This window comes from Argiope bruennichi, chromosome 4, assembly GCF_947563725.1.
Source record: "Argiope bruennichi chromosome 4, qqArgBrue1.1, whole genome shotgun sequence".
NCBI lineage: Eukaryota > Metazoa > Arthropoda > Arachnida > Araneae > Araneidae > Argiope > Argiope bruennichi.
Window position 1 is genome coordinate 133,420,087 of NC_079154.1, and position 24,103 is coordinate 133,444,189.

The window sequence follows — 24,103 nt, forward strand, 5'->3', positions numbered from 1 at the left end:
GTCGCCGACAATTGCAAAATCAAGATGCTATTTTATTTCCGTCAGAGTAGATATCTGAGCATTTATTAGATTATTGCAGAGTTTTTTAGAAAATCATTTTTTGAGAAATCCTATTTTTGTTCGATAACAGTTTCATTTGGAAAATGTTCGCCATGTATTCACTTTTAGTGCTAGATATTGCAAGTAATTTAATATTATATCCGTGAATTGCTTAGGTTTTTGTGTTAAAAATTATTTCTTCTGCGATTATTTTTTATAGATATTATTCAGTCACTATTTATAAGCAAGTAGCAGTATTTATAAGATACAATACTATATTTTAAAGATATTATTTACTATTTATTTTTTATGGATATTTTAAATTATTTGTTTTTCATGAAATTCAACTGCGAATCAAAGATAACATTGCAAGTTAATTTATTTTGTGTTCCCTCCAAAAGAGATTTGCTATTTCTTATTATTTAAAATTGAAAAATTTTTGGGTTAAGTTTCCTGCAATTCTAAAACAATAATTTTTAAAAAAAGAGTGCAATAAAGAATACTAATTAAAGACTAGAATAGACGAAATAACTAGTCAAAATTCAGAACTGTTGTGTGCAACATGCATCTAAAACTAGTGTATAGAAAAAATTAAAGTTAGAAGCTTTGTGTAATTCAAAATATTTTTTCCAAGAAAATTTTTTTTTTTTTTTTTTTACGAATTAGCCATTTTTATTTCTGCTTCTTTTTATTTCTTTCATGCAATCACGGTTCATCGAAATAAGTTTCTCTTACCTCAAAATATCTTCCATTTATTTCAGGTTATTCCTGTTGAACTAAAAAAAATAGTTTGCTTGCCAGTCAGCTATATCATTGTAATTAATTTATTAAAAAACGGTATCAACACATTCAAACATTAAAAATACCAAAAGTAAATGGAAGAGGTTGGGCATTCAAAAACACACCAAATGATCAGAAATGCCACCTTCACGTAGTAGATGGCATTGAAAAACACCCTTGCACTAGACCATGCATTTCTAGTCATTGTATAAACAATGACTAGAAATGCATGGAAAAATTTGATCTAAAATTGTAGAGAATAATTTAATAGAACCGAACCTCCTATTTGAATGAATTGTTCGTTCCATTATGAAACACCCTGTATATGCAAATTAAATGTAATGCAATTAAGATCAGAGAATGTGAAAGATGCAATAAATGAGCTAAAATCTTTATTTTACCTTTGTGAATTCGATTTATATGCAAATATTACGCATAGGAAAAGAAGATGACTGTGAGAGATTCCACAGATATAGCTACTATGATCGATACACAATGTAAAAAAAAAAGGAAAGAAATCGAAGTTAAAATTATTATTATTATATTGTTATTGAAGAATAAAACATCGAGTATTTGTATGATGATTGTTCTTCTAGTATTAAAACATATATCTAGTGTTTTGTGCATTAAAACGCAAGATAGTATCTTTTCTTAAAAAGAGAGCCACATTCTGTTTCTAAAAAAAAAAAAATCGAAATTCTTATTTTCGTAGAAAAAAATATTTTGATATTTGAAAAATATCAACTATTTTGATATTTTTTCCTCCATTTAGTCTGTCTATGAAAAAGAGAAATCGACTTTCTTCCATTTTTACCAAATTGCTAGGTTATTTCTCTTGTTGAATTGGTCAGTGGAAACGTCCAGTTTCCTTCCGTTACGTTGCTGCTGCCCGCCCAAGAAGGAAACGTATTCAGATTGAACATCACTGTCCCTAAGGTGTTGATCGTAAACATCTGGACGCAGCAGCAGATGATGTTCATCACCGAGCCAGGTTTCACCTGTAACATATTCAGGATACTGTTAAGGTACTTTTCGTTTATTTGAAAAAGAAATCATTTTTTAAAAATACTTTTATGCATCTCTCCCAACAGGCAATATCAGTAAAGACAACAGTTTTGAAGGTCTCATTTAAATTTGAAACTAGGGTCTAAGAGATAAAAAAAAATTTAATGATCTATATAGAGCGTATTAAATATACGAATATACAGTACATTCTCGAGTATCCGGCCTAATGTGGCGGAAGAGTTGGCCGGATAACAAAAAAGACGAATAGGGTGGAATTCTTTGAACTCATTTCTTTGCCCACCCATACCAGAAGACAAAGTTTTTATACCAAAACTCAGTGCTATAATACGTATTTCTCACTTCTTATTGAGTACTAAGCCCTCCATTTATTTCAAGCTACGTAAAATATGAACGCGATTTACCACTGCCCAATGAATCATAATAGTTACCGTTAACGTGTAGAGTTAAAATAGAAGGCTACTGGTAGTTTATATATGTTTATATACTGCAATGCGCGTTTCAAGAATTTATTAGAGAAAAAGTAAGTTAAAGAAATAAACTGTTCACATTTTTGCATAAATTCTGTATATACTTAATACAGTGCGATATACTGTGATAAACACACCTCAAGAACAATTCACGAATACAGGGATATTATCAGGAACAGCGGCAATAAGTCAGGTCTATGACACACTGGCGAAATAAACAGAACGCTGTTGATTTCCTTTCACGTATTTTGCATACGACATGTAGAAGGATCGCCCACTCCCAATGTTTTGACAAAATGGCCAATGCGACGCCTTGCCTTCCCCATTTAATGACGATAAAAGAAAATGAGGCCGGATACTCGGGTGTGTATTGTATTCTTATCTTTCAAACAAGTCAGATGCAAGTGTTCGAGATCTGAGACTTTTGGAATGCTGCATTTAAGGTGGAAGGTGTCTTGCTAGGCTGCATTTAATTCCAATAAAATATGGTACGCCTCATTTGATTACTCCGACGAAGAATTTTAAGTACAAAATTGTGTCTCTTGTTATTTTAATAACCTTACACTTATTCTGTTTATTATGCGCATGAATATTTCTAGTATGGGGTCGGACCCCATTACATCACAATTCCATTGAAAAGTAGCTGTCCGAGTCATTTATCTTCTCACTGCACATCTTCTTTAGAGGTTGCCCCTGTAACCCACGATCTTCTTCTTTGTCTTTCAACAATGGAATGAAATCATTTGATTAAATATTTGATGAAACAACGAAAACGATTTGAATTTTATTCAACAATAAAAATAATGACTGAAAATGATGCAAATAAATAATTTTAAAAAATTGCCAAAATTTTAAAAAAATTGTACAATGAAATTCATATAACTTAAAGAGCAGTTTTATGAATTTTAAAGTATGCTCAATAATGTTTTCGGAAATAAGCTATCGTGTAAAAGATCCAAACGTTCGCTTCATTTTCAATGATTTAAAATTAAAAAAAAAAAAAAGATTTTACATTTCTATCCTCCAAAATATATTTGAGCCAAAATTTGGTAGCTGTAGGAAATAGATCTGATTTACAGACAGGTTTATCCTCTGCTTATGAGCTGCATGTTTGGAGAAAATGGGTGACACAAACAAGTCAGCTTTACTAAAGGAGCATTAGCGTTTGCATTTTATTAGACAACGTATATGATTATTTGGAAATATGCATGTTTTGGTAAAAATAATGTATTGCATAGCTTCATGATACATATAATAATATGTTGCTCATGCTATAGATAAAAAATGAGGTTGTGAGCCATCATGAAGAGATGTGGCTTGCACACTCACGGTAAGAGAAATTTTCTGATGTGGAACTCTGAGAACAGAGGGATTGAACTAAAGGCTTATTCACAATTAAAACGACCACTCATCTGTGATATCGTCGAGAACAGTTATTAAAGATTAATGACTCTCTTAATGGCTACAAAGTGATAGAATCACGTATTAAAAAAGGAGATATGTGATGAATATACAAAAGAAAAAGCATAATGCTACTAAATAAATAAATCTGGGAAATTAAAAAAAGCTTGGGACGGATCATAACAGGCAGTCACAATAATCCCTGTTTATACGGCTTAGTTCTGCGATAACGGGGTAACTGGCTATAATTAAAAAAAAAGGTCTTATGAAAGAGAAAATTTTTTAATGAGATGGATGATGAACGCGTATCTTTCGGTTCGCCTTAAAATTATGGTATACACAGATTGCTGGATTAAACCTGGGGCTGTCCAGTTATATGATGAACATGATCACCAGATTTGAATGTCTACCATGTTGTTTCGGGCCATTAGCCATTGCACCGCTCTCATACTTCGAAATGCGCGGTGGTCATTTTGATCAGCTACTTGCATAAATACTATATCATATGTTAGCACTTTTGCTCCTGCTTCTATTAAAACTTATTATTCTAGCTCCAGATGTGACAACATACTCATTTTTTACATTCTTCTCAAAAGCTAAGAGTCTAGAGATACGTTCTTTGAAGAACTTTTAGGAGCTCAGAAGGATTCTTGTTCTGCGTTGTCTTTCAAATGGCATTCAAACATCCCATATAAACAGAGTGGGTTTTTAGAATTCTGATGGTAAACTTGTAAGTGAGCAGATCGTTATCCTAACAAAGAAATGGCAACTTTCATTTGCTGCTTACTTTTGTTTGTCTGAAACACAAAACTACATACATGTATTTTAGTAAAGTAAATTAAAACCAAATTCATTTATTAATTTAGCTATTATTTAAAACTCTTAGTTTAAAATTAAAACACAAGTATGTATTTTAGTTTCAATTAATCCGTAGCAATTTCCATGTTATATATTTAATAGTTCGCGATGAAAAATAAAAAAAACTATCTGCTTCAAATTATATAGAAGGCATCACAAGAGCAGAAGGGGAAAGGTCTCGAAATATTTTTTACCCGGGTCCACAGCTTCCAGATGTGTGATACGTTTTTGTACTTTGTCTTACTTAGTTTGACTCGTTATCAACATTTCGAACAAACTTGAAACCATTTGTATTTTCTAAAGCACATGAGCTATTATAACTGCGACTTATCGCATTATTAAACTTTTATGAAGAAATATTTGAGCTTACCATGTCAACAGTCTTCATGTGGCCACTGTCAAACACTATGGCATTGGGTCCCGTTGCTACAGGTAACATAAATGCGTAGGATGATGCCACGGTGACGGGTAGCATTAAATAGAGAGGGTGGATATGGAACGTAAGTGCCTGAAAAGATCAGTCAATAGAAAATACTAATTTTTATTTGTAATCAAAGTTTATCTGCAACACATACAAGCTTTAATAAATCCTCCATTAGGCGCAGTCAATCGCTCAGGGATATTTTGTGTTTCTATTTGAAATCAATCGACATTCTTTCAACAATTTTCATTAACCTTCGAGAAGTGGGAATCTTGACTTCACCACTCATCGCCAAAGATCGAAAACTATTATTCCGATCCCTTAGATCGTCCTAGATTAGAAGTCGCTATGTTCTTTATTTATTTTTATTTTATATATATATTTCAGATTGTGTGCTATTGTAATTGCTTAATGCAGAATAGTTTTTAACGCGTCGTGTGAAGTGTTTTCGAGCTAGTGAACGATTGCCTCAAATCAATGTCATAACTTTTTTTTTTGTTTAATGATAGCGTCTAAAAGTAACAATCTTTTGCGATAAAAATTATTTAGAAAATTTAGGTGAGGATTTCAATGCTGTAGAATTAAAATAATAAACTAAAAAATAAATAAATATTAGGTATTAAACTATAAAAATTAAGGATTAAGACATTGTAGAAAAAAAGAAAAGAATTCATGACCAGAAAGATTGTCGCGCCTAACAAAGGATTTATTGATTGTCATTCAAAGCGCAAAGACATTTCTGTGTATACGTTGCAGAGAGATTCCTAAATAAGAAGAGACCAAATCATCTTATATAGCTATCTTCATATTTTTTCGAATGCCTCGTCTTTTCTTTAATTGTTTCCATATTTTATTTTAATTTAAATACTAAATAGGGCCGCATTCCCAAAATATGAAATTCTTCACAGATTTATCTTTTTAATGCAAAGTAAAGAGAACAAAGCAGTAAATATGATCGAAATGAAAAGTGATTTCAGAATAAAACATAATGTCTTGATTCAATTATAGTTATTCCTTAGAACATTGACTAAATTGCCTTTCTTATTTTTTGTTTTATCTCAATCGAACTTGTATTCATTTATGAGATCAAAATTGTAATTTAGAAGATCAAAATAATCTCCTCAAATATGATAATTATTTATGAGATCAAAATTGTAAACATCAACTTGTAACTGTTTGCATAATTTCAATATCTTACCATTTGATTGACCACAGGCAAGAGTATGGTGGCCACCGTGGAATTACTGATGATTTCGGTGAGTCCAGCCGTAAATGCGCACAGAAGAAATTGCATTACAGAGGGAGAGAGGAATGAAAGTTGCGTCATTTGGGCTCCCAGCCATTTAGAAAGGCCAGATTTCTAAAATTAAATAATGAATAAAAATATAGCTTTTTATGTTTATTTGTTGCCAAGTTATAGATGCTCACACAACACTTTATGCTTTAGCCGTATCAAATCTAATACCAGATCTAGTGAGTAATTTCTTTAAAAACTTTGGTAACATTCTTTCAACTATTATTTATTTCGAAAAAACAAGGCATATATTGCGTTTTAATTATACTATTACGGTGGAGCAAACGGGTTAAGATAGTGTCTGCTTTTCTATTTGGAAGGTATGGCCAAGGTTGAACTCGAGGTTTAACACTACGAAGTTGTTTTTTGTTAACAGATCCCATTGTGTCTGCCATTTTGAGAGGTAGAGCAAAGTTATGTGTTTCTTTAAATTACTCACAGGGATACTAATATTTGTTATAATAGTAGCCGATTTGGCGTCATTGTCCAAACCAAAGGATGATTTCTGGAATGAAGATGGGATGATTGAAGAGACTGTAAAACACATAATGAATTGGTGTAAATGATATATTTCTCTTGTAGCCTGTCGGGTATTTTTCTAGGGTAAATAAAACAGAAGTTATCTCCGCTGTGTAAACTGAAGAGGAAGGATGGATTTTAAACGAAAAGTTTGGGAAACGTTTGGAAAACGTTTGAGACTGCGTTTGGGAAAACAACAGCAAATGAGACAATATCAGATGTATTTGATCCATCTGTGTATATTGCACAAATGGAAATCTCGATTCATTTTAAAGGATAACTCAGATGGAGACTCATATAACGAAACTTTTTGTCCTAAAGTCTTTATAAATTAAAACATTTGTAATCATTTTTTATTTATATTCAAGTAGTCATTTCAGCCAGTGTGGAATCACAAACAAACGCACCATGTGTCATTTCTAATTATTGCTCACCACTGTAGCGATATTACTTTATTAATAGCGTCATAAACTTGTAATTCAGTCGAAACATAATTTGAAAAATTAAAATTATTAAATCTGAAATCGTAATCTAAAGAAAGTTTTACAAATTTATCAATCTTTCACATTTTTCAATGGTTCTCGATTGTTTTGTTATTTACCTGTGTTCCTTGAGCCAACGCGAAACCACCTCCGAGAAGGAGGACCAGTCCCCAAGGTAATTTCGATTGAACTGCAGACCACTTGAGGAGAGCTGGGCTATCCCTGATTCTCCAAGGCTCGGCCGGAATTAGGAAAAGCAGAAACAGGATTGCAATAACAGGAACAGCATCACCTTTTCGACTGAAAACACAAAACAAAACCAGAATTATTAAACGATCGTTTTGTGCATTGTTTTGAAAAAAAAATAACAGCATTCGGTTAGACTAAGAACCGTACTTGTTTACAAGTGATCACCACTAAACGAAAGCAGAGGATATTACATATTAATAGTTTTCTGTGAAAAATATTTTTAAACTACAAATTTTGTTAGAGCTGTTACATTATTACTATTTACTATTTTAGAAGCTTTACGACTTTTTTTTTCTGTTGTGATATGCATTTAAATAATTTTCAATAATTAATGCAATATCTTTATACATTTAATTATATCACTAAATGGGAAGAGAGAGTTAATTTTTTTTATCTCCATTACTTGATTCTGAGGTTAAATCTTCATTATCAGTATGGCAAAATTAAAAAAAAATGATAACATTCTATTGTCTTAAACAGAGATATAAATCATACAGATATTAACCCTACTGACAAGGAACAGAATTCTTCCTTAGTTATTAATAATTGGAAAAAATCGTCACTACTTGATTTGATAATTAAATATTTGATGAAACAATGAAAACGGATTATGTGTTTCTTTCAAAGCAATGGAAATATTATTGTAAAGCTTAATTAAATATTATTTAAGTATGTTTTAATATTTTCGACAGTTATCGGACAAAAGCGCCAAAATTCATCCTAATTTTCAAGTATTGAAATTCTAATTAAAATTTTAAAAAATCGTCCCGAGGTACACATTTCTACCCGCCAATATATATATATATGTCAAATTCGGTAACGATAGTCCAACGATGTGGTCTGTAAATAGTTAACACATATACACATTTTATTATGAGTAGTAGAGACTAATCGCCTCATTCGACCAGCTGGTTCGTCAGGAATATTGCTTTTATTTTATTTCAGATCGTTTAGATACACTTTCATGCCCATGCTTCCAAAACATTTCTTGACATTAATGCCTTGCTGGTTTAAATATTTTATTCACCTTTATTATGTACATGAATCTTCTTAATGGGCACACTCCCATAACATCATAATGCTATTTAAAATGTAAATATCCTGTTTCTCTATCTTCGGAATTTCGCGATATTGTAGCTTCACATTTTCATCCTTCGCATAGAATAAACAAGATTCTTTTATTTTTATTTTTTATTTATTTATTTTTAACTTGTAACAATGGAAGGAAATTACGCGATTAAGTATTTGATGAAACAATAAAAACGGTTTGAATTTTAGCGCAACAATGTAATCTGTTTTTGGAAATTAGGGGATAAAAAGATATTTTTTTTAAAAATTGTCAAATTTCAATAAAAATTCGGAATACTATTACATTGGTATCACTAAAAAATAATTTTTTGAATTTTGAAACGGTGTAAAATTCTTTTTTTGAGCAATCATATTTTCAGAAATTATCATGGAAAAAAACATTCGGTTTAATTTTTAACTAATTAAAATTTCAAAATAACCGCTCCGAGATGCATATTTTCACCCCCCATGGTTATATATGTGCGAAATTTGATAAACCGGATCTTTATTTTTTGACTCTATAAGGATGCATCGTATGAACAGAGCAGACGTTAATCTATTAAACTAACAAGGCTTAATTATATGCTACAGTTTTATAATTAAAAGTATTTTCTTGGCGGAATAATGAATAGTCAGTTATTCATAAGAGATTATTGCATGACTGAGTTAATTAAAGGCAAATCTGCCAGTCGAAAGTCGGCGAGCTATTAATATGGATAGAGATGCATAGAATTCTTTTATTTGTTATGAACTCAAATGTCGCATTATTACAACGCTGTGACAAACAGTGAAGGAGTTTTGCAAGCAACATTATATTTAAAAAAAACATTTTTTTTGAATTAGTGAAATATTGTAAAAACGAACAGATACTAAAATGAAGATCTGATAGGGAGGATTTTGGGCCTGAAGCGATTGCAGACGATCGCGAGAAATTTTCATATGTTCTCGGTTCCGGTCCAAATGTCACAGGGTTTTGAGAGAATCATGGAGGTCAATAGGATTCAAATCTGGAATTGCTTTCAGAACTGAAATAGTGAATCTCGAAATTTTGGATGATAAAAAAAAGACGTACGATTATCATTTCTTCTTCCGCATGGACACAGCATGCAGAATTAGAAAACAATTATATTTCATTTACAAAATTTAGGTTCATTATACTTTCCTTCCCGAGACGTATTATTTTTCTGATTTCTCAGAAAAATGACTCCTAAGCTCTCAATAATAATTTCCCCTAAATGCAGGCAAAACTTGCTTAAGGATTCATTGCTTTATCGTGGAAATCAATAAGTGGATGTTTATTATTTATTCAGAGGAAAAAAGTGTGTATAGTCTTTATCCACGCCAAATTAGCGTTTCCTGGGACGGGATTTCTATCGAAGCATGAAATACGCCTCTTCCAATCACTAATCCATTTTCTCAGCCAAAATCGCCAAGTTCAATCTTACGTATCGGAAGAGAAGAGATCCGCCCAGCCGCTCATGAACTTGGGTTCACGGAAAACCCACAGAAACACCAGGACGATGAAACAGCAGAGAACGGCCATCTCGTGGAACCTGGAGAAAAACAACATTTAAACGGCATCGTTTGAGTGAATGTTCATCAGTCAATTTTCATGTGACTGTGATTTAATAGGATAAGACTTATCACTAAAAAAGAAATAATATTTTTATGTCTTGAGAAAATTAACAAACTAGGACAAAAATTTGATTTGGGAAATCATAATGCAAATGTACCGTCGAAAAGAAAACTCTTAATAAAAGCGACCATAGTTTTATAATTTATTTTATAATAATACCTCTCATTGTTTTAGAAACTGAGTTCGTGCGTTACAACGATATTAAATGCATTTTTGTTTGCAAATAATGTAAAACTCTACCGATCAATCCTACGCAGTATCATGTCAAGATGTTTAGGATTAGAGTTCCTTTCATGTTTTACTTTCTCATAGTCGAAATACAGCAGAAGAAAGTATTGCAATCATCGACCACGAGATTTTGATGTATTTTGATTTACACATTTTTCATATCTTTCATAAACTAGTAAATTTGTACAGATATTTATAAAATATTTCATCCAACCTTTTTAAGAAACAACATCTTAGTAACTTTTCCATATTCTTTATGGTTCGTGTACGAATAATTGTAAATTTTCTTTCGTAATATTGGAATATATTCAATGATTATTATTTATTCACCTGAAACATATCTGAATTCCTCCTTGTTGTTCCAATTTTTATGAAAACTATTTTAGGTAGGGGACTGCGCTAAATAAAACAAATTCTAGCGATAACGTCGAATATTTTTAAATTTATTATTCTGGATTTCTACAAACTTTCTTTTATAAAACTTTTTGAATTTAGTTTCTATATTCAGTCCATGATAAGAGCATACATTTGTTCATTTAATGCGACATGTCATTCTGGCGCAATTTGTGTTTCTATCTATATACTATAATCTAGAATAAAATATGACTATATTTTTTTCTAAAATTAGATCATAGTACGAGTAAAGGCTCCTAAAAATAGACTCAAATATTGGCAATCTTTTAATGGTCAGTAAAAGAAATTGGGAAAATTTTTTACAAATATATTTGTAAATTTTTAGCAATGAAAGAAAGGGTCAGTATCTGAATAAAAAAAAAGCCAAATAATACTGAATTTCCTTTAATTAAATGTAAAAATCAATTATTATTAGTTGTTTTGAAGCCAAATTAGTGAAACTGTGCTTATCCATCTGTCGGATTTGTCTTGACCCCCCCCCCTCCGTCGACAAACCTCAGCAGCCACCTCTGTGTGTCCTCGGGTCCGTCTACGAATTTAGATGAATTAAAAATGAGCATTACGCAACTCATTCTTAATAATACCACTGAAATACACCTATCTGTTGTTTAACATGTTGTTTTGCGCTTTCAGTTCGTAGGAGAAAACAGAGCATTTTAAAAAAATTTTAAGCAAGTCGTCACTGATTTCCTTTTCTTGGTAGTTTCATTAATTTTTGTTTTTTCTATGTTTCTGGCCCCGGGGCAATTAAAAATCTATTTCATTTTGCTTTTATTACATTTCTTGTCTAAATGCAATTAAAACCTAGTTTCATTTACGCTTTTTCTACAGCTTCAAGTTTATTCAGATGAAATATCAGGTAATTCTGGAAAGTGGTTAATTTTTTACAGCTTTTTGTAATTGAAATTTTAATTATAATCCCTCTATCTTCTTAAAAAAATGTATGCATACGTGTGTTTTCAATGTCGATATAAATATATCGCCCTTACAGACATGATATTTAGCATACAGGAAATCACAAAGGTGACTCAATTAACTTCATAGGCCGAAATTCAAAATTGAATGTTGATAATTTTTTATTTAATGTTTTTGTTGTTTAAAATAATTTTTTCGTTTGTATTTGCCGTTTCAAATGATCCAGATTTGTGCACCATGGAAGAGAACAAGCAACTGTCGTTTGGAAAGAATTTGTTTAGCAGGAGTTTCCATAGGAGTTTTAATTTAAATTAAAGAAGTTTTTAAATATAATTTCATTTATTGAAAGCTATAAGAGCTGAAAGGAAATTTCTAGGGTCTGATATCCTATTCTATAAACTTCTTTTTAAACGCTTTTTGAGATACTATTTGGGACATTTCTCTTTAATTTAAAACAAGATATTTATGCGAGATATAGGCAACAAATGGATATAGATAACAAAATACATATATCCACTGATCTCTAATTAATTTCTTTCTTGTTCAGTTTCAAAGATTTTCTTCGGTGATCCATGAATGATTCGCCGGAAAAAGTCTTAATTCTTCGCTGATTCGACAAGGTACTAAATCGAAAAATCAACAATCATGAAAACTGTTTTATGTAATTAAAATTCTTAGGCCATCGTTTGCAGGATGCTTTCTGATTTCATTACCTCTCACTCGGGCCGCGGTGGCCTGGTGGTACAGTCTCGACTTCGGAAGGGTTGGATTCCACGGAAGAACCGTCATGTAAAGGGGTCTGGTGCAAGTTAAATTCGTCTAGGCCATACGTCCTCCCGTTGGTATACTGTGTAAATTTTGGGAGGTGAGTAGTAGATCAGGAGTCGTCCTCGTCATATGACCGTGGTTTAAAATTACGAGGTCAATCCCAAGATAGCTCTAGTGTTGCTTTAAAACAGAACGTTGATACAACTAAACTTTTACTCATTTTTTTAGCATATCTTCATTTTAAGATATGTGTATTGCCAATAAGCAAAAGAAAAAAAAAAGAAAAAAAAGAGCAAAATCCACATTATTTTTTTATAGTTCATTATTTTTTCAGGTTTTGATTTCACTAGCATTCATCATGCTCATGGTTCAATTAATAAATGTACAGGCATCGAAGTTGCTTGCTAAAACTCCAAATTATAGGTATATTTATTTTGTAAATCTCGGCTCCATGAAGCAAACTCAAGCATCGCATTGAAATTGCATAATTTATAAGCATAATGCTTATAAACGACTAAGTAATGACTAAGCGAACTAATAGAAACATGATCACTGATATTCGATAAAGCTTCAATATCATTCAGTTTTAGATCTTGTAATTTATTTATTTAGTTCCTAGGCTAATAATATTTTTTAATTGATGGAGCACATGGCCATCCCAGTCTAGAAAGAAAAGTTGCCGGAAATCCGAAAATAGCACAGCAATGAATACTCAAAAAAAAAAAAAAAGACGTAAGAAGCTTTAAGGTATGATGTTTAGGATAGAGCCGTCGTTAAAGGTTTTCAAACAGAAAATTCAAGGGCAATTTTACATTCATTATTATGTGCAAAAGAGAATTTAACAATTTTTTACAAATAATAACAGTGTGATTTACTGGCTGAATATGGTTCTTGTGTTTAAATCTCTATTTCAGTGAATTTCTACAGTTTACATAAATTTAGACCCACAATAAATCTGGCAGGAGATCTAACATTCTAACATTTGTTCAATGTAGAAGTTCAAAGTTTATGATATTAGTTCAGTTGTAATTCTAGTAATTTAATCGAATTTGAAATTATAGTACATGCAATGCTATAAATCCTAGAGCAGCCTTAAAATGCCACAGAAATCCGACAAATCTACGAATCGAATCAGATGAAATCTTTATTGATTTATTCTTTCGTCTCTAGATCGTTCACTCTTGTTTCAGATTCATGAACACCAATGTCTTGAAGTCTAATTGTGGTGTTAGCTAACATGTGTGTTAAGCAGCAATCACGTCAGCGATTAATGGCAAACATGTGGCATTTATTACTTGCTCATTTAATACAAAATTTACTTACGTAATAGCGCCGAGTTCGCTGTATCTTACTGAAATCACTCTCCGAATATTCTTTTTATTTTCCTCGTCCTGCTTGTGCCTAAAAAGAGAGAAAAAAAAACTAGAAATTTCAGCAAAAAAAAATCATAAGTATTTCTTAAGTTAAGTTGGAAATAGAATATATAACTTTCTTGTTCCTGCAGTTTCGTGATTTATATATATATATATATATATATATATATATATATATATATATATATATATATATATATATATATATATATATATACAAAAGTATTAGAATCAAGTTAATAGGAAAAACAAAAAATCAAAAAAATTATAAAAAATATAAAAAAAAAAATATATATATATATATATATATATATATATATATATATATATATATATATATATATATATATATATATATATATATATATATATATATATATATATATATATATATATATATATGCAAAAACAAAATAACCCGTCTTTCCAAAGCTGAACAGGAAATAACTTCATTACCTTCTCCCAATCTTTGTTACCCATTTACCCATTGGCGTGATATGACAGTTTGGCGGGGAAGAGGCAAGTGCTTCGGTATCGTTTGAGCAGGGTTGAAAATATCATATCCAATGTAGTTCTAAGGGTGATAGAGTTTGTTCCCAGAGTTAATTTCAATTTATTAATTTATAATAGCCACCCTTTACACTTAGTTTCAGTCTTCTTTTGTTCACTCTATTTTCATAAAAACAATGGCTTTAAATACAGGGTGGCCATAAAATAACTTTTCCTGTTTGGCAGCATCTGCAGCTAAAACAAATGAACGAAATGAAACCGAATTTCATGTACAGACTGTGGAAGACATAGGAAGATGAATGCCGCAGAAAAAAAAAATTAATATCAAAACTTGCCGATAGGGGGTAATATTGGCACTGTAGGAGTACAGTTATGAATAAATTCATGAAACTGACAGAAAATATTTTATTTATTAACATTAGAATTTCCTGGATTCTGTGCAACATTTTCAATATGCCGCCCTTCCCTGTTTACAATATATTACACATGGTGTATGGCGTTTTGTACTACAGCATGTAAATTGCCAGTTTCGATGTTCATAACATCCCGTCTTATGTTTTGTTTCAAGACATGCAGATTTGGAACGCCACAAGCGTACACTATAGATTTCAAGTACCCTTATAGCCTAAACTTCCATAGGGTACCGTCTATAAAATGGGGCGGCCATTCCGTCTGCAAATATTGACTGATAGCTTTCTCAGCACCGAAATGCTGTAGTAAAGGGCTCTGGACTGAACGATAGATATGTGACCGTGCTTCAATTTTCAGAAAAAATATTGGGTCCAAACATTGTCTTTGCTGCAATTGTGGAATAACAAAAGTTTGCAGTTTTTGCATATATCTTTCGCCCTTAATTGAGCAGGTAATAGATCTGTTAGAGTGAGATTCTCCAAAAAAGTACGGTACATTATGAAATTGGCAGTGATACCGTACCCCGCGGTCACATTTGGTGAATGCATAGGCAGTTCTTGCATCATTGCGGGACGTTCACTTGCAGTTCTGAGTATTGACAGTCCCATTAAAATAAAAATGAACCTCATTTCTCACAATATTTTCCAAGGCCAGTCAATTTCGATCAGCATTTGGGCAAGAAACACTAAAGCAAACGTGAGGCGCGTTCCTCGTTCGTACGTGACAACAGCTCCAATATTTCCCATATCGGCAACTTTTGGTACTATTTTTTTTCTGTGGATTGCATCTTTCTTCTTCTTTATAAATATTTTCTTTTATGCTTAGTGTAATGAGCTTGCTTTTTGGCACCGATTTGTGCCGTTGGGATTTATAAAGTGAATGTTTATTTCTGTACAGTATTCGCATCATTATTCCTCGATTTCTTGACCTCCGAATGGATCATTCTTTATGTACTCAAATTTTCCATTTTTAATTAGATTATACAATATCTGCTCATTGTCTAGTCCCATGTTCTAACGTTCTTTTGCAGATTTTTTAAATTTAATAAATGGTGCAAGAGGTACTGGGTGCCATCTTGGGTATAAGGGCCTTAGTATCTTCCCCGGTGACTTTGTATGTCTGAAACCCTCTAAGGTAGGCCTGTCGTCTTGGGTTAGGACAAGGTCCAGATAAATATAGTCCTCTTGCAGTTACAAAATCGTATTTTTCGACCAGTCTGCATTGTCCTATTCATGATTTATTTTGAGTTGCATTTAGTTTTAGCTAGTTCACGTATCTTTAAAGGTGGCGAGAATTTAACAATAATCATCAAAAAATGTAACCATTCCCATACTAAATTCTTTCCGGATTTGAAATTCTATCAAACTCGAGCGGAATTATGATATGTTACGCATCATCTTATGTTAAATTTTTTCCCATATTAGCATGAGATGAAGCGTTTTATGCTTCTTAGAATAATGAAGAAACGCGAGGATACATTTTCCTTTAAACTAAGTTGTCCATATTTATATACAAATGTGCAGTTATGGTGTTAAGACTCCAAAACAATTTTCATTTATTTAAAATTGTGCATTTTTGGTTATAGCTCAAATATACAGTTATAGCTACTGACACACAAATAAAAAAGACAGACCCGTTGGCGGATTTAATTGAAAATTTGATACACATATACAATTTTAATGATAAAAACCGTTTTTCATTTCTTAGTTTGTTAAATTGAGTTGTATTATTTATATGGACACTGACGGTCAGACAGGACTTCGTCCCAAATTTTATAGAAGTCAACAGAATGCATTAAATGTAGACTAAGTTAGAGTTATTCTTTTTTACAGCTGGGCAAACAAACTCTAAAAATATAGTTTTCGGATTCAGGAAGTCAAAAACTGGGAGATACTTTTTTCTTTTGGATACTTAGTACAAGCGAAAGTAAAAACATGACGTTAATGCAATAAATCTACAAAAATATATTTAATTCAGTTTTACTTTTTTAGACACTTTTATTTTGATTGACGCTCTACTGAGAATATTGATTGAACCAGTTTTAACCGGATAATAGAGTTCACAAATAAAATAAAATGACGAAGTTGCGGAATTTTTTCTAATTTCAAGGCCGAATGCAGTGTGGGTTTAGATTGTTTGCATCACGAATGCGAGCAAATGCTTTGACAGATTTTGTAAATAGAGCAGTTCGATAAGATGCTGACGCTAATTTACGTTAGTTAATGGTCTGTAATACGACAGCTGACTACACGGTATGCGAGGCATTTGGGAAGCTGATAAAACTGTTTAGGAATCATGATTCACAAGGAGAAGGCGAACCTCTTGAATAACGAAGAGAAACAAATAAATGACATCACTTGCAACCTTCAAAGCACTTGGAAACTCCTAGAATTTAAGCATGCATCTGTCTGCATGGCTTTTCGAAATGTCGTTCTCAGACTCAGCAAAGACGTATCGGAATCATATGGCACCCAGGGAAAATATCAAAATACGCCCTCTCTTTTTATATGACAACCGCATATTATCTGCTTCCCCCTGAAATTTCATGCCAAAGTGATAGATAAAATTGTAATTAAACTTTAATGATAATATAAGACATTATTGAGTTTGTATGATTTGCACTGAACGAATCAGCTGATTTCGTCGATCAGCGGTTGCACGCATTATATTAACTGAATTCATTTCTTAATGCCAACTAGATTTCATTAAGATATTGAACTTCTTTCATTTCTGGTACTTTGAAAAAATAAATTGCAGACAACAATAAAAAAATGAATGAGAAAATGCAAAAGAAGTGAAAGAAACCATTCACGAAGAAACCGCATTATTATTTCAATTAAATTGGATGCATGAAAGGATTTAAAATATGCGAAATATTTTGTAGCTAGGTCCTTATATTTGGTGAAGAAAATGTATTAAGCAACATGACTTTCTAAAGAATATAAAATTTAATTAAGTTTATTTATTACTAGCCATGTTTGGTGTCCAGTTGGCTCGCCAGGAATATTGGTTATGTTTACTTTCAATTAAATTTCTTATGTTTAATCTGTTCGTAATTCCTCCAAGAATTTTTAAGCATTGAACTATGATAACCATTGAAATTGTGTTCTTTTAAAAGACTTACATTTATCCCAATCATTTTATATATATGAATCAAGACCCATGACATCCTAGTACTATTAAAAAACAACTTTAGGATAATCTATCGTCTAATTTTCACAATATTATAACCTCACTTTCTTACTTTTAATGTAAACTTCACATATATTAAACAACATTCTTCATCCCTAACTTAAAATAATGGGAAAAAATCCCCGATTAAGAATTTGGTTAAACCATGGATATGGTTTTACATTTAGGCAACATTTGAATAATAGGTTGTTGAAAATTAATCAAAAAATCTTTTTAAAAAATTGCCAAAAATTCAGTAAAGATTTGCATGGTTATTCAATTGGTATCATTAAAAAGATAATTTTAGAATTTTAAATGGTGTAAAAATCTATTTTGCATAATAAAATTTTCTTGTGTTATAGCGGAAAACGCTTAATCTCACTTAATTTTTAATTAATTAAATAAAATCGCTCTGAAGTTCTCTTTCTCATCCTCCAAAGTATATTTGTAACAAACTGTCTGTTTAATAGAGCACAAATGCACATATTTCCTTTGTTGTCAGCAGAATTAGAGATTCTTTCTTCATTTAGAGAAGATAGTAAGTGTCACGGTTATTATAACTTACATCACTTGTCCATTTACATGCGAGGAGACGCTGTAATTCAAAAACACAACGATTTGAGTAAAATAAACTAAACTTGCAACGGAATTTGTAGTTCCGTATCAAATTTTGATTCCAATCTTCCGAAAGAAAAAGAAAAAGAATTCAATATTGGATATTCTTTACTATGAAGCACAAACCGTACCCGTGAGACATTTTGTCCCTTTACATAAATGTAAAAAGGGGGAGATGAGGCACTATGGTTTGTTGTTGTTGTTATCGTTTCGACTTGCCCGGTCTCTGATTCTTTTGTAATAATATGTGACTTTCACAGTCTTGCAGACAAGTTTCTGTATAGATCAGTCCTGCTGGTTTATTCATAGAAACCTTAAATACCGATAATTTTGAATGCCAATGTATTTTTACTTTGTACCAAGCATATAAAAGTACTTTTTCCTTGATTTTTGAAAATAGAAAGGACATTTTGTTGCTGATTCTAAAGTTATCATCGCGAACTTCAGAAGGAGATGATATCCAGTCGCTTTTAACTTGTAGATTATAACATTTCATCTCCACATACGCCTTTTAAAGTCTTGAAGACAACCTGTGGAGTTAATCTTTATATTATCTTTCCTTTTCGAAAAGAGCAGAAGATGCTCTCTTCCATATACCATTGGAACACAAATCTTGGAAGGCAAAAATCATGCTTACATTTAAAGAGTCGACAGGATAGTTTTCTGTGCTTAAAATGTTCAAATGAATTAAATCCCCGGGAGGAGAAGTTTCGATGTGCTTCGAAGATGATTCCGTCCTGGCTCGGCCGCTTGCTTTCCGTCTCTGCCGCTGCTGTCTCCCGTGAGGCTTCTTCGCTTCTTCGGCCATTTCACGTCGCTGAAATTCCACGACTGCCGATGCCTCCGTTCCTGTCGATGGTTCCTTCAGACACCTGTGACCTCATCCGACACTCCGGTTCTGCTACTCAATACCCTTGTGTTTGTGCTCCTTATCATATCTTCAAGCACCCTGCCTGTGCTGAATCATCCAGATATCGACTCATTTTCGTGTTATATTATCATCACAAGTGCCTTCGCTCATAGTCCAGCGCTTAAAATTGCCTTTTTTGATTCCTCAAAAAGTGATTAGTGTTTCATGGCTCCTGGGACGGAAATAAAACAAAGTTAAAAAATCGAAATTCTCTTCACTGTCTTCGAAATGCTTCAAAAATTATATGCTTACATATATATATAAAACGTATAACATTTTTGAATTACCTTTATTAATCACATTTTTAAAAAAATTGCTATGGATCTTCAGAAATCAGAGAGCCGGGCTTCCTGGCATATGGGTAGCGCGTCTTCTTTGTGAACTGGGCGTCCCGGTTCGGGCATGGTTGTTCTTCTTCTGTGTTCTGTCTGTGAGGTGTGTGCACGTGCCCCCCTGAAAAAAGGGGTTGTGCAAGCGAATGTGACGCATGAAGTAGCTAACGTACTTTTGGCCCCTAGTTGGCACTACTGAAAAAACAAGATACACTCATTCGGCTTAAATCGCTGACAGATCTATCAGCGGGTTTGTAAAATGTCATAAAGCATTCTGCATTCACAGATATGTAACTGCATGCTTCTCATTTTTTGACAGAAATTCAGATTATTTTAAAATTTAATTAATGAGACTCATTTTAAGCATGAATAGACATCATTAATATTTACCTTATGTTTCATAAAAATTTCGAATACTTACCAACAAGGCACATAAATAACCTGCAAAACTAACCAGCCGATGCACACACAAATGAGCATACCTGGGACATTGTAGGCCATCCAGCTAGCAAAGGTCAGCTCGGTACTTTCTGGGTAGTGCCTAAAAAAATAAAGTTAACGGGTTTCACCTTCTTTTGAAACCATTACATTATTTAAAGGTTCATAAATAGTGCCACTTTTTTTTATTTCTCCTGCGTATTTGAAGTATAGAGAATCTATACTTCTATATTTCTTGAAGTATAGAGAATCTATACTTCAGTCCGAGAAATTGCATGAGAAGTGTTGAGTTGAAAAATGCATTTTTTAGCATTATGTCTATGTATCTGTCCGTCCGTCTAGCTGTGAATACGAAAACCGAAAAACGATTTGAGCTAGAACTGATTAAAATCCATGCATGGGTTTTAGACTTAATTTGTAGATTTCTATTAAATTTAGAATGGAATCCATTCAGAGAAAATCTCCCTGTCTGATTGTTCGAGTACAAGAGAACTCGATAACAACTATACCTTAAGAAGTAGCAGATAAAATTTTGTATATATATTTAGTATCTTAAGTGAAGATTCTAACTTCGATCATTTGAAAATGCAATGACATAAAGCAGTGAGATTCAATATGTTATTTTATGAACTACAGCTGTAGTCCCATGATAATTTTTTTCTTCAATCAGTCGATAAAAAAGTATCAAAAATATATATTTACACGATAGGTAAATATGTTAGATTCACGCCAAAGATCTATCATTGATAACTATTGTTCACCAATGTTATGCAAGGGATTCGGAGCCCTACTCGATTTTAAATGGGAAGAGGGAAGGAAATAAGAACCTTCATTCAAGAGTATGCGAGAAAGTTTTGGGCAGACTATTCCCGCTACTTTTTTATATTTTATTTCTTGAACAGTTCTCCCCATTCTAGGAAAGCTACAGAACATGAACATTTTAAGTGACGCTAGAATAAAATACATTGTAATTTTGTATTCATTGCTTTTGAAGATTTTGATAAACCTTCCGAAATCGGAAAGGCATCACTTCAGGACTCAGAAACACATACAGCTAGATAATCGGAATTTGGTATACTCTGTTTGTACCAAGATTATGGATATTAATCAAATTATAGATGGAATCCACCTGCGGGAAAGTAGTTTATCCATCCGATTCGAATGATCCTCATAACACAAAAAATAAAGCAATCTGAAAGGATAAAATCTCGCATACGATTTTATCAATGAAATCAAGCATCAAATTTTCATCCAAATTCATCAACGAGAAGTTCGTCTATCAATTTGCGTGTGAACCCGACAATTCAACATCACGTCATGCCAGAAAGATGAATTTTATATGGTATTGATGTAGCAACTTATAAGCCGTATTATATTAGGGTACAAAAAGTAATAGCACTTTTTTTTCTTACAGTAGATTTTGATAATAGTCTTGAAAGTCACTTCACTAGACTTTGCTCGCGTTGCATGCAGTTTCAAAATATAAAACCTGTTTTAAATTTTATGTGATTATTGTACGGCTTTTAATATTTTCCTTTGTTGATTCAGACTGTTGAAAGAAGATGAAAAAGTAGAAATTGTACTTATTTCATTTTGTTCGCGTTCATAAAATTACTTCTCAAATTTAAAAAGACTTTAATTTTTCAATGGAGCGAATTGTTCTACGCTTATCTCGATGTAATAACGATAACCGTAACTGTCTTAATCTGCTGCAGTTCTTTAGTTGAGGCTTGAGCGTCTCTCCCGATAACAATAAACACTCTTATTGTACAGCTATAAGCCACGAAGATTCTTATTCATTCTTCATATTCTTAGCTGTGAAGCTGTTCTGTATTTCTCTTTAACTGTATTGTGTCGAATTTGCTGAAATAATATCGAAAATTACATACAGATTTTCTCAAACTCAATCAGCTTATCAATGACATGGTTAAAGCTATTTTTAAACAGCCCATAATTTACCCACGAATATCAAAAGAATCTTAAACATTTTTTTTTTTTCTTCTTACTTCAAAATTACAACTACAAAAATCGTTTTTTTAATTGATAAAATAATATTAATAGATTAGATAAATTAATATTAATATATTTATGGAAAGTAATTAATCAATGGTATAATAATAAATTTTTTGTATAAGAGTTCAAAACAGGCCATCAAATAGAAAAACTTTACAGAAATTATTCAAAAAATTTTATATGTATAAAAAAAGTATAATAAATTGCATGGACTAATAATTATTATTTTATTTAATTGTATAGTAGAAAAAAACGTTACGATAAAACATTATTTGTAGATAAGTTATTCTTTGTCCGATTTAATACCTCTTCAGCAGAGAAAGTGAAATGAATATTTATTCTTTCTGATTAAGAAAATTTGTAAGCTAAAGTGTAACTAAATTAGAACAGGAATTATTTTTAGTTTTAGTAAATATTGAATTTTGTAACAAAGTTTTAAAAACATCATGCGAAATTGAAGTTTTCGAAAAGATTAATCCTCCAACAGAAAAGATGAGGGCAAAGCGATCGTACCATTTGAATCAGGCAGGATCGTCGTTTGGGTCGTGCATCCCCTCCCTCACCACTGGCTCTTATATCAGCCGATTGAGGTCACAATGAAATAATCTATATTTTGTTATGTTATATATATTTTGTTCATATTTGAATGGAAGTTTATATTATAAATGAAAAGAAATTTACATTTTGTCACCGGAGTTATAAACACATTTAAACTTTGGACTCTGGACACCAAAATTGTAGTTTTCTAACAAATCATGAGGGAAATTTGCTGACAGAAAATTTGTCTGTTCTGAAAGAATGTGGATGAAATTTGGCATATAGTTTTATCACTAGAATTATACATTAAGCTATGGGCAGAAACTTGTTTGCATGCATGTGAACAGGACTGAATAAAATGAATTTCGAAAGGGACGATGTCATCATATTTTGATGCAACCGTTGACAGGAAAATGCGTAGCTATATTATAAAGCACAAATGGCTCGGCATATTGAGGTGAGGAAGGAGAAGAAAAAAAAAAAATACTCCCACTCAAATGATAAAATAAGGAAACGCGCAAAATGGCAACGAGCAATCTGTGCACAAGTGTTGACTTAAACCCGAGGCATACATGAATGATCTATCATTTTGATGCTATAGTACTCTGAATGAGACTACGCCACGCATAGCAAATAACGATTGTTCCCTGGCTTAGATTCGAATTTTCAAGAACGCAGGTTTTATTTCCTTGTTAGTTGCACAAAATGACACAATAATATATTTCCAAAAATAAAATGCTTTTGATGATTTTTGTTCGATTCTTCAGGGAAATTCAGCTGATTCAGCTGCTAACTAGTACACGACAAACTGAGAAAGGACCTTGAATATTTTTAAATATCGCCTTGAATTGCGTAGAACATTTTTTTTTAAATCTGTTAATGTACCTTTCATAAAGTGGCAGGTCCCGGTATTTTTATCAGTGGACATAATGTTCTTATTATAAGTGATATAAGAACATTAGTTATTATAACTAATGAAATCAACGTCAAGTCCAGAGATTCTACATATAATGGGGCAAAAGCATAGTTCGACATTTATGTGCACCCCGTAGAATAAAAATCAATCGCAAACGCTCTCTTCATGATTTCAGAATGCTGACACATTTGTGCAATTTTATAAATTAAAATTATTCTAAAATTGCTGATCTGTTCAACGTTTCCGGAAATAAATAAACTTTCATATTTAAAATTTTAAAATTAAAAAAAACCCAGCACATAAAACATTTTA

General features: G+C 32.0%; 1 protein-coding gene across 1 annotated transcript in view; it reads right to left on the bottom strand.

Moving 5' to 3' along the window:
* Positions 1-1,072: 1,072 nt before the first annotated feature.
* Positions 1,073-24,103, bottom strand: part of LOC129965516 (Na(+)/citrate cotransporter-like) — a 41,437-nt gene continuing 18,406 nt past the window's right edge. The window contains exons 6-12 of the mRNA XM_056079485.1: positions 20,309-20,428; positions 13,889-13,966; positions 10,050-10,157; positions 7,407-7,587; positions 6,191-6,352; positions 4,942-5,079; positions 1,073-1,817 (exon numbers count right to left, since the gene is read on the bottom strand). Coding sequence (XP_055935460.1) covers positions 1,641-1,817; positions 4,942-5,079; positions 6,191-6,352; positions 7,407-7,587; positions 10,050-10,157; positions 13,889-13,966; positions 20,309-20,428 — 964 coding nt within the window. The 3' untranslated portion in view covers positions 1,073-1,640. The remainder of the gene's footprint in view (positions 1,818-4,941; positions 5,080-6,190; positions 6,353-7,406; positions 7,588-10,049; positions 10,158-13,888; positions 13,967-20,308; positions 20,429-24,103) is intronic.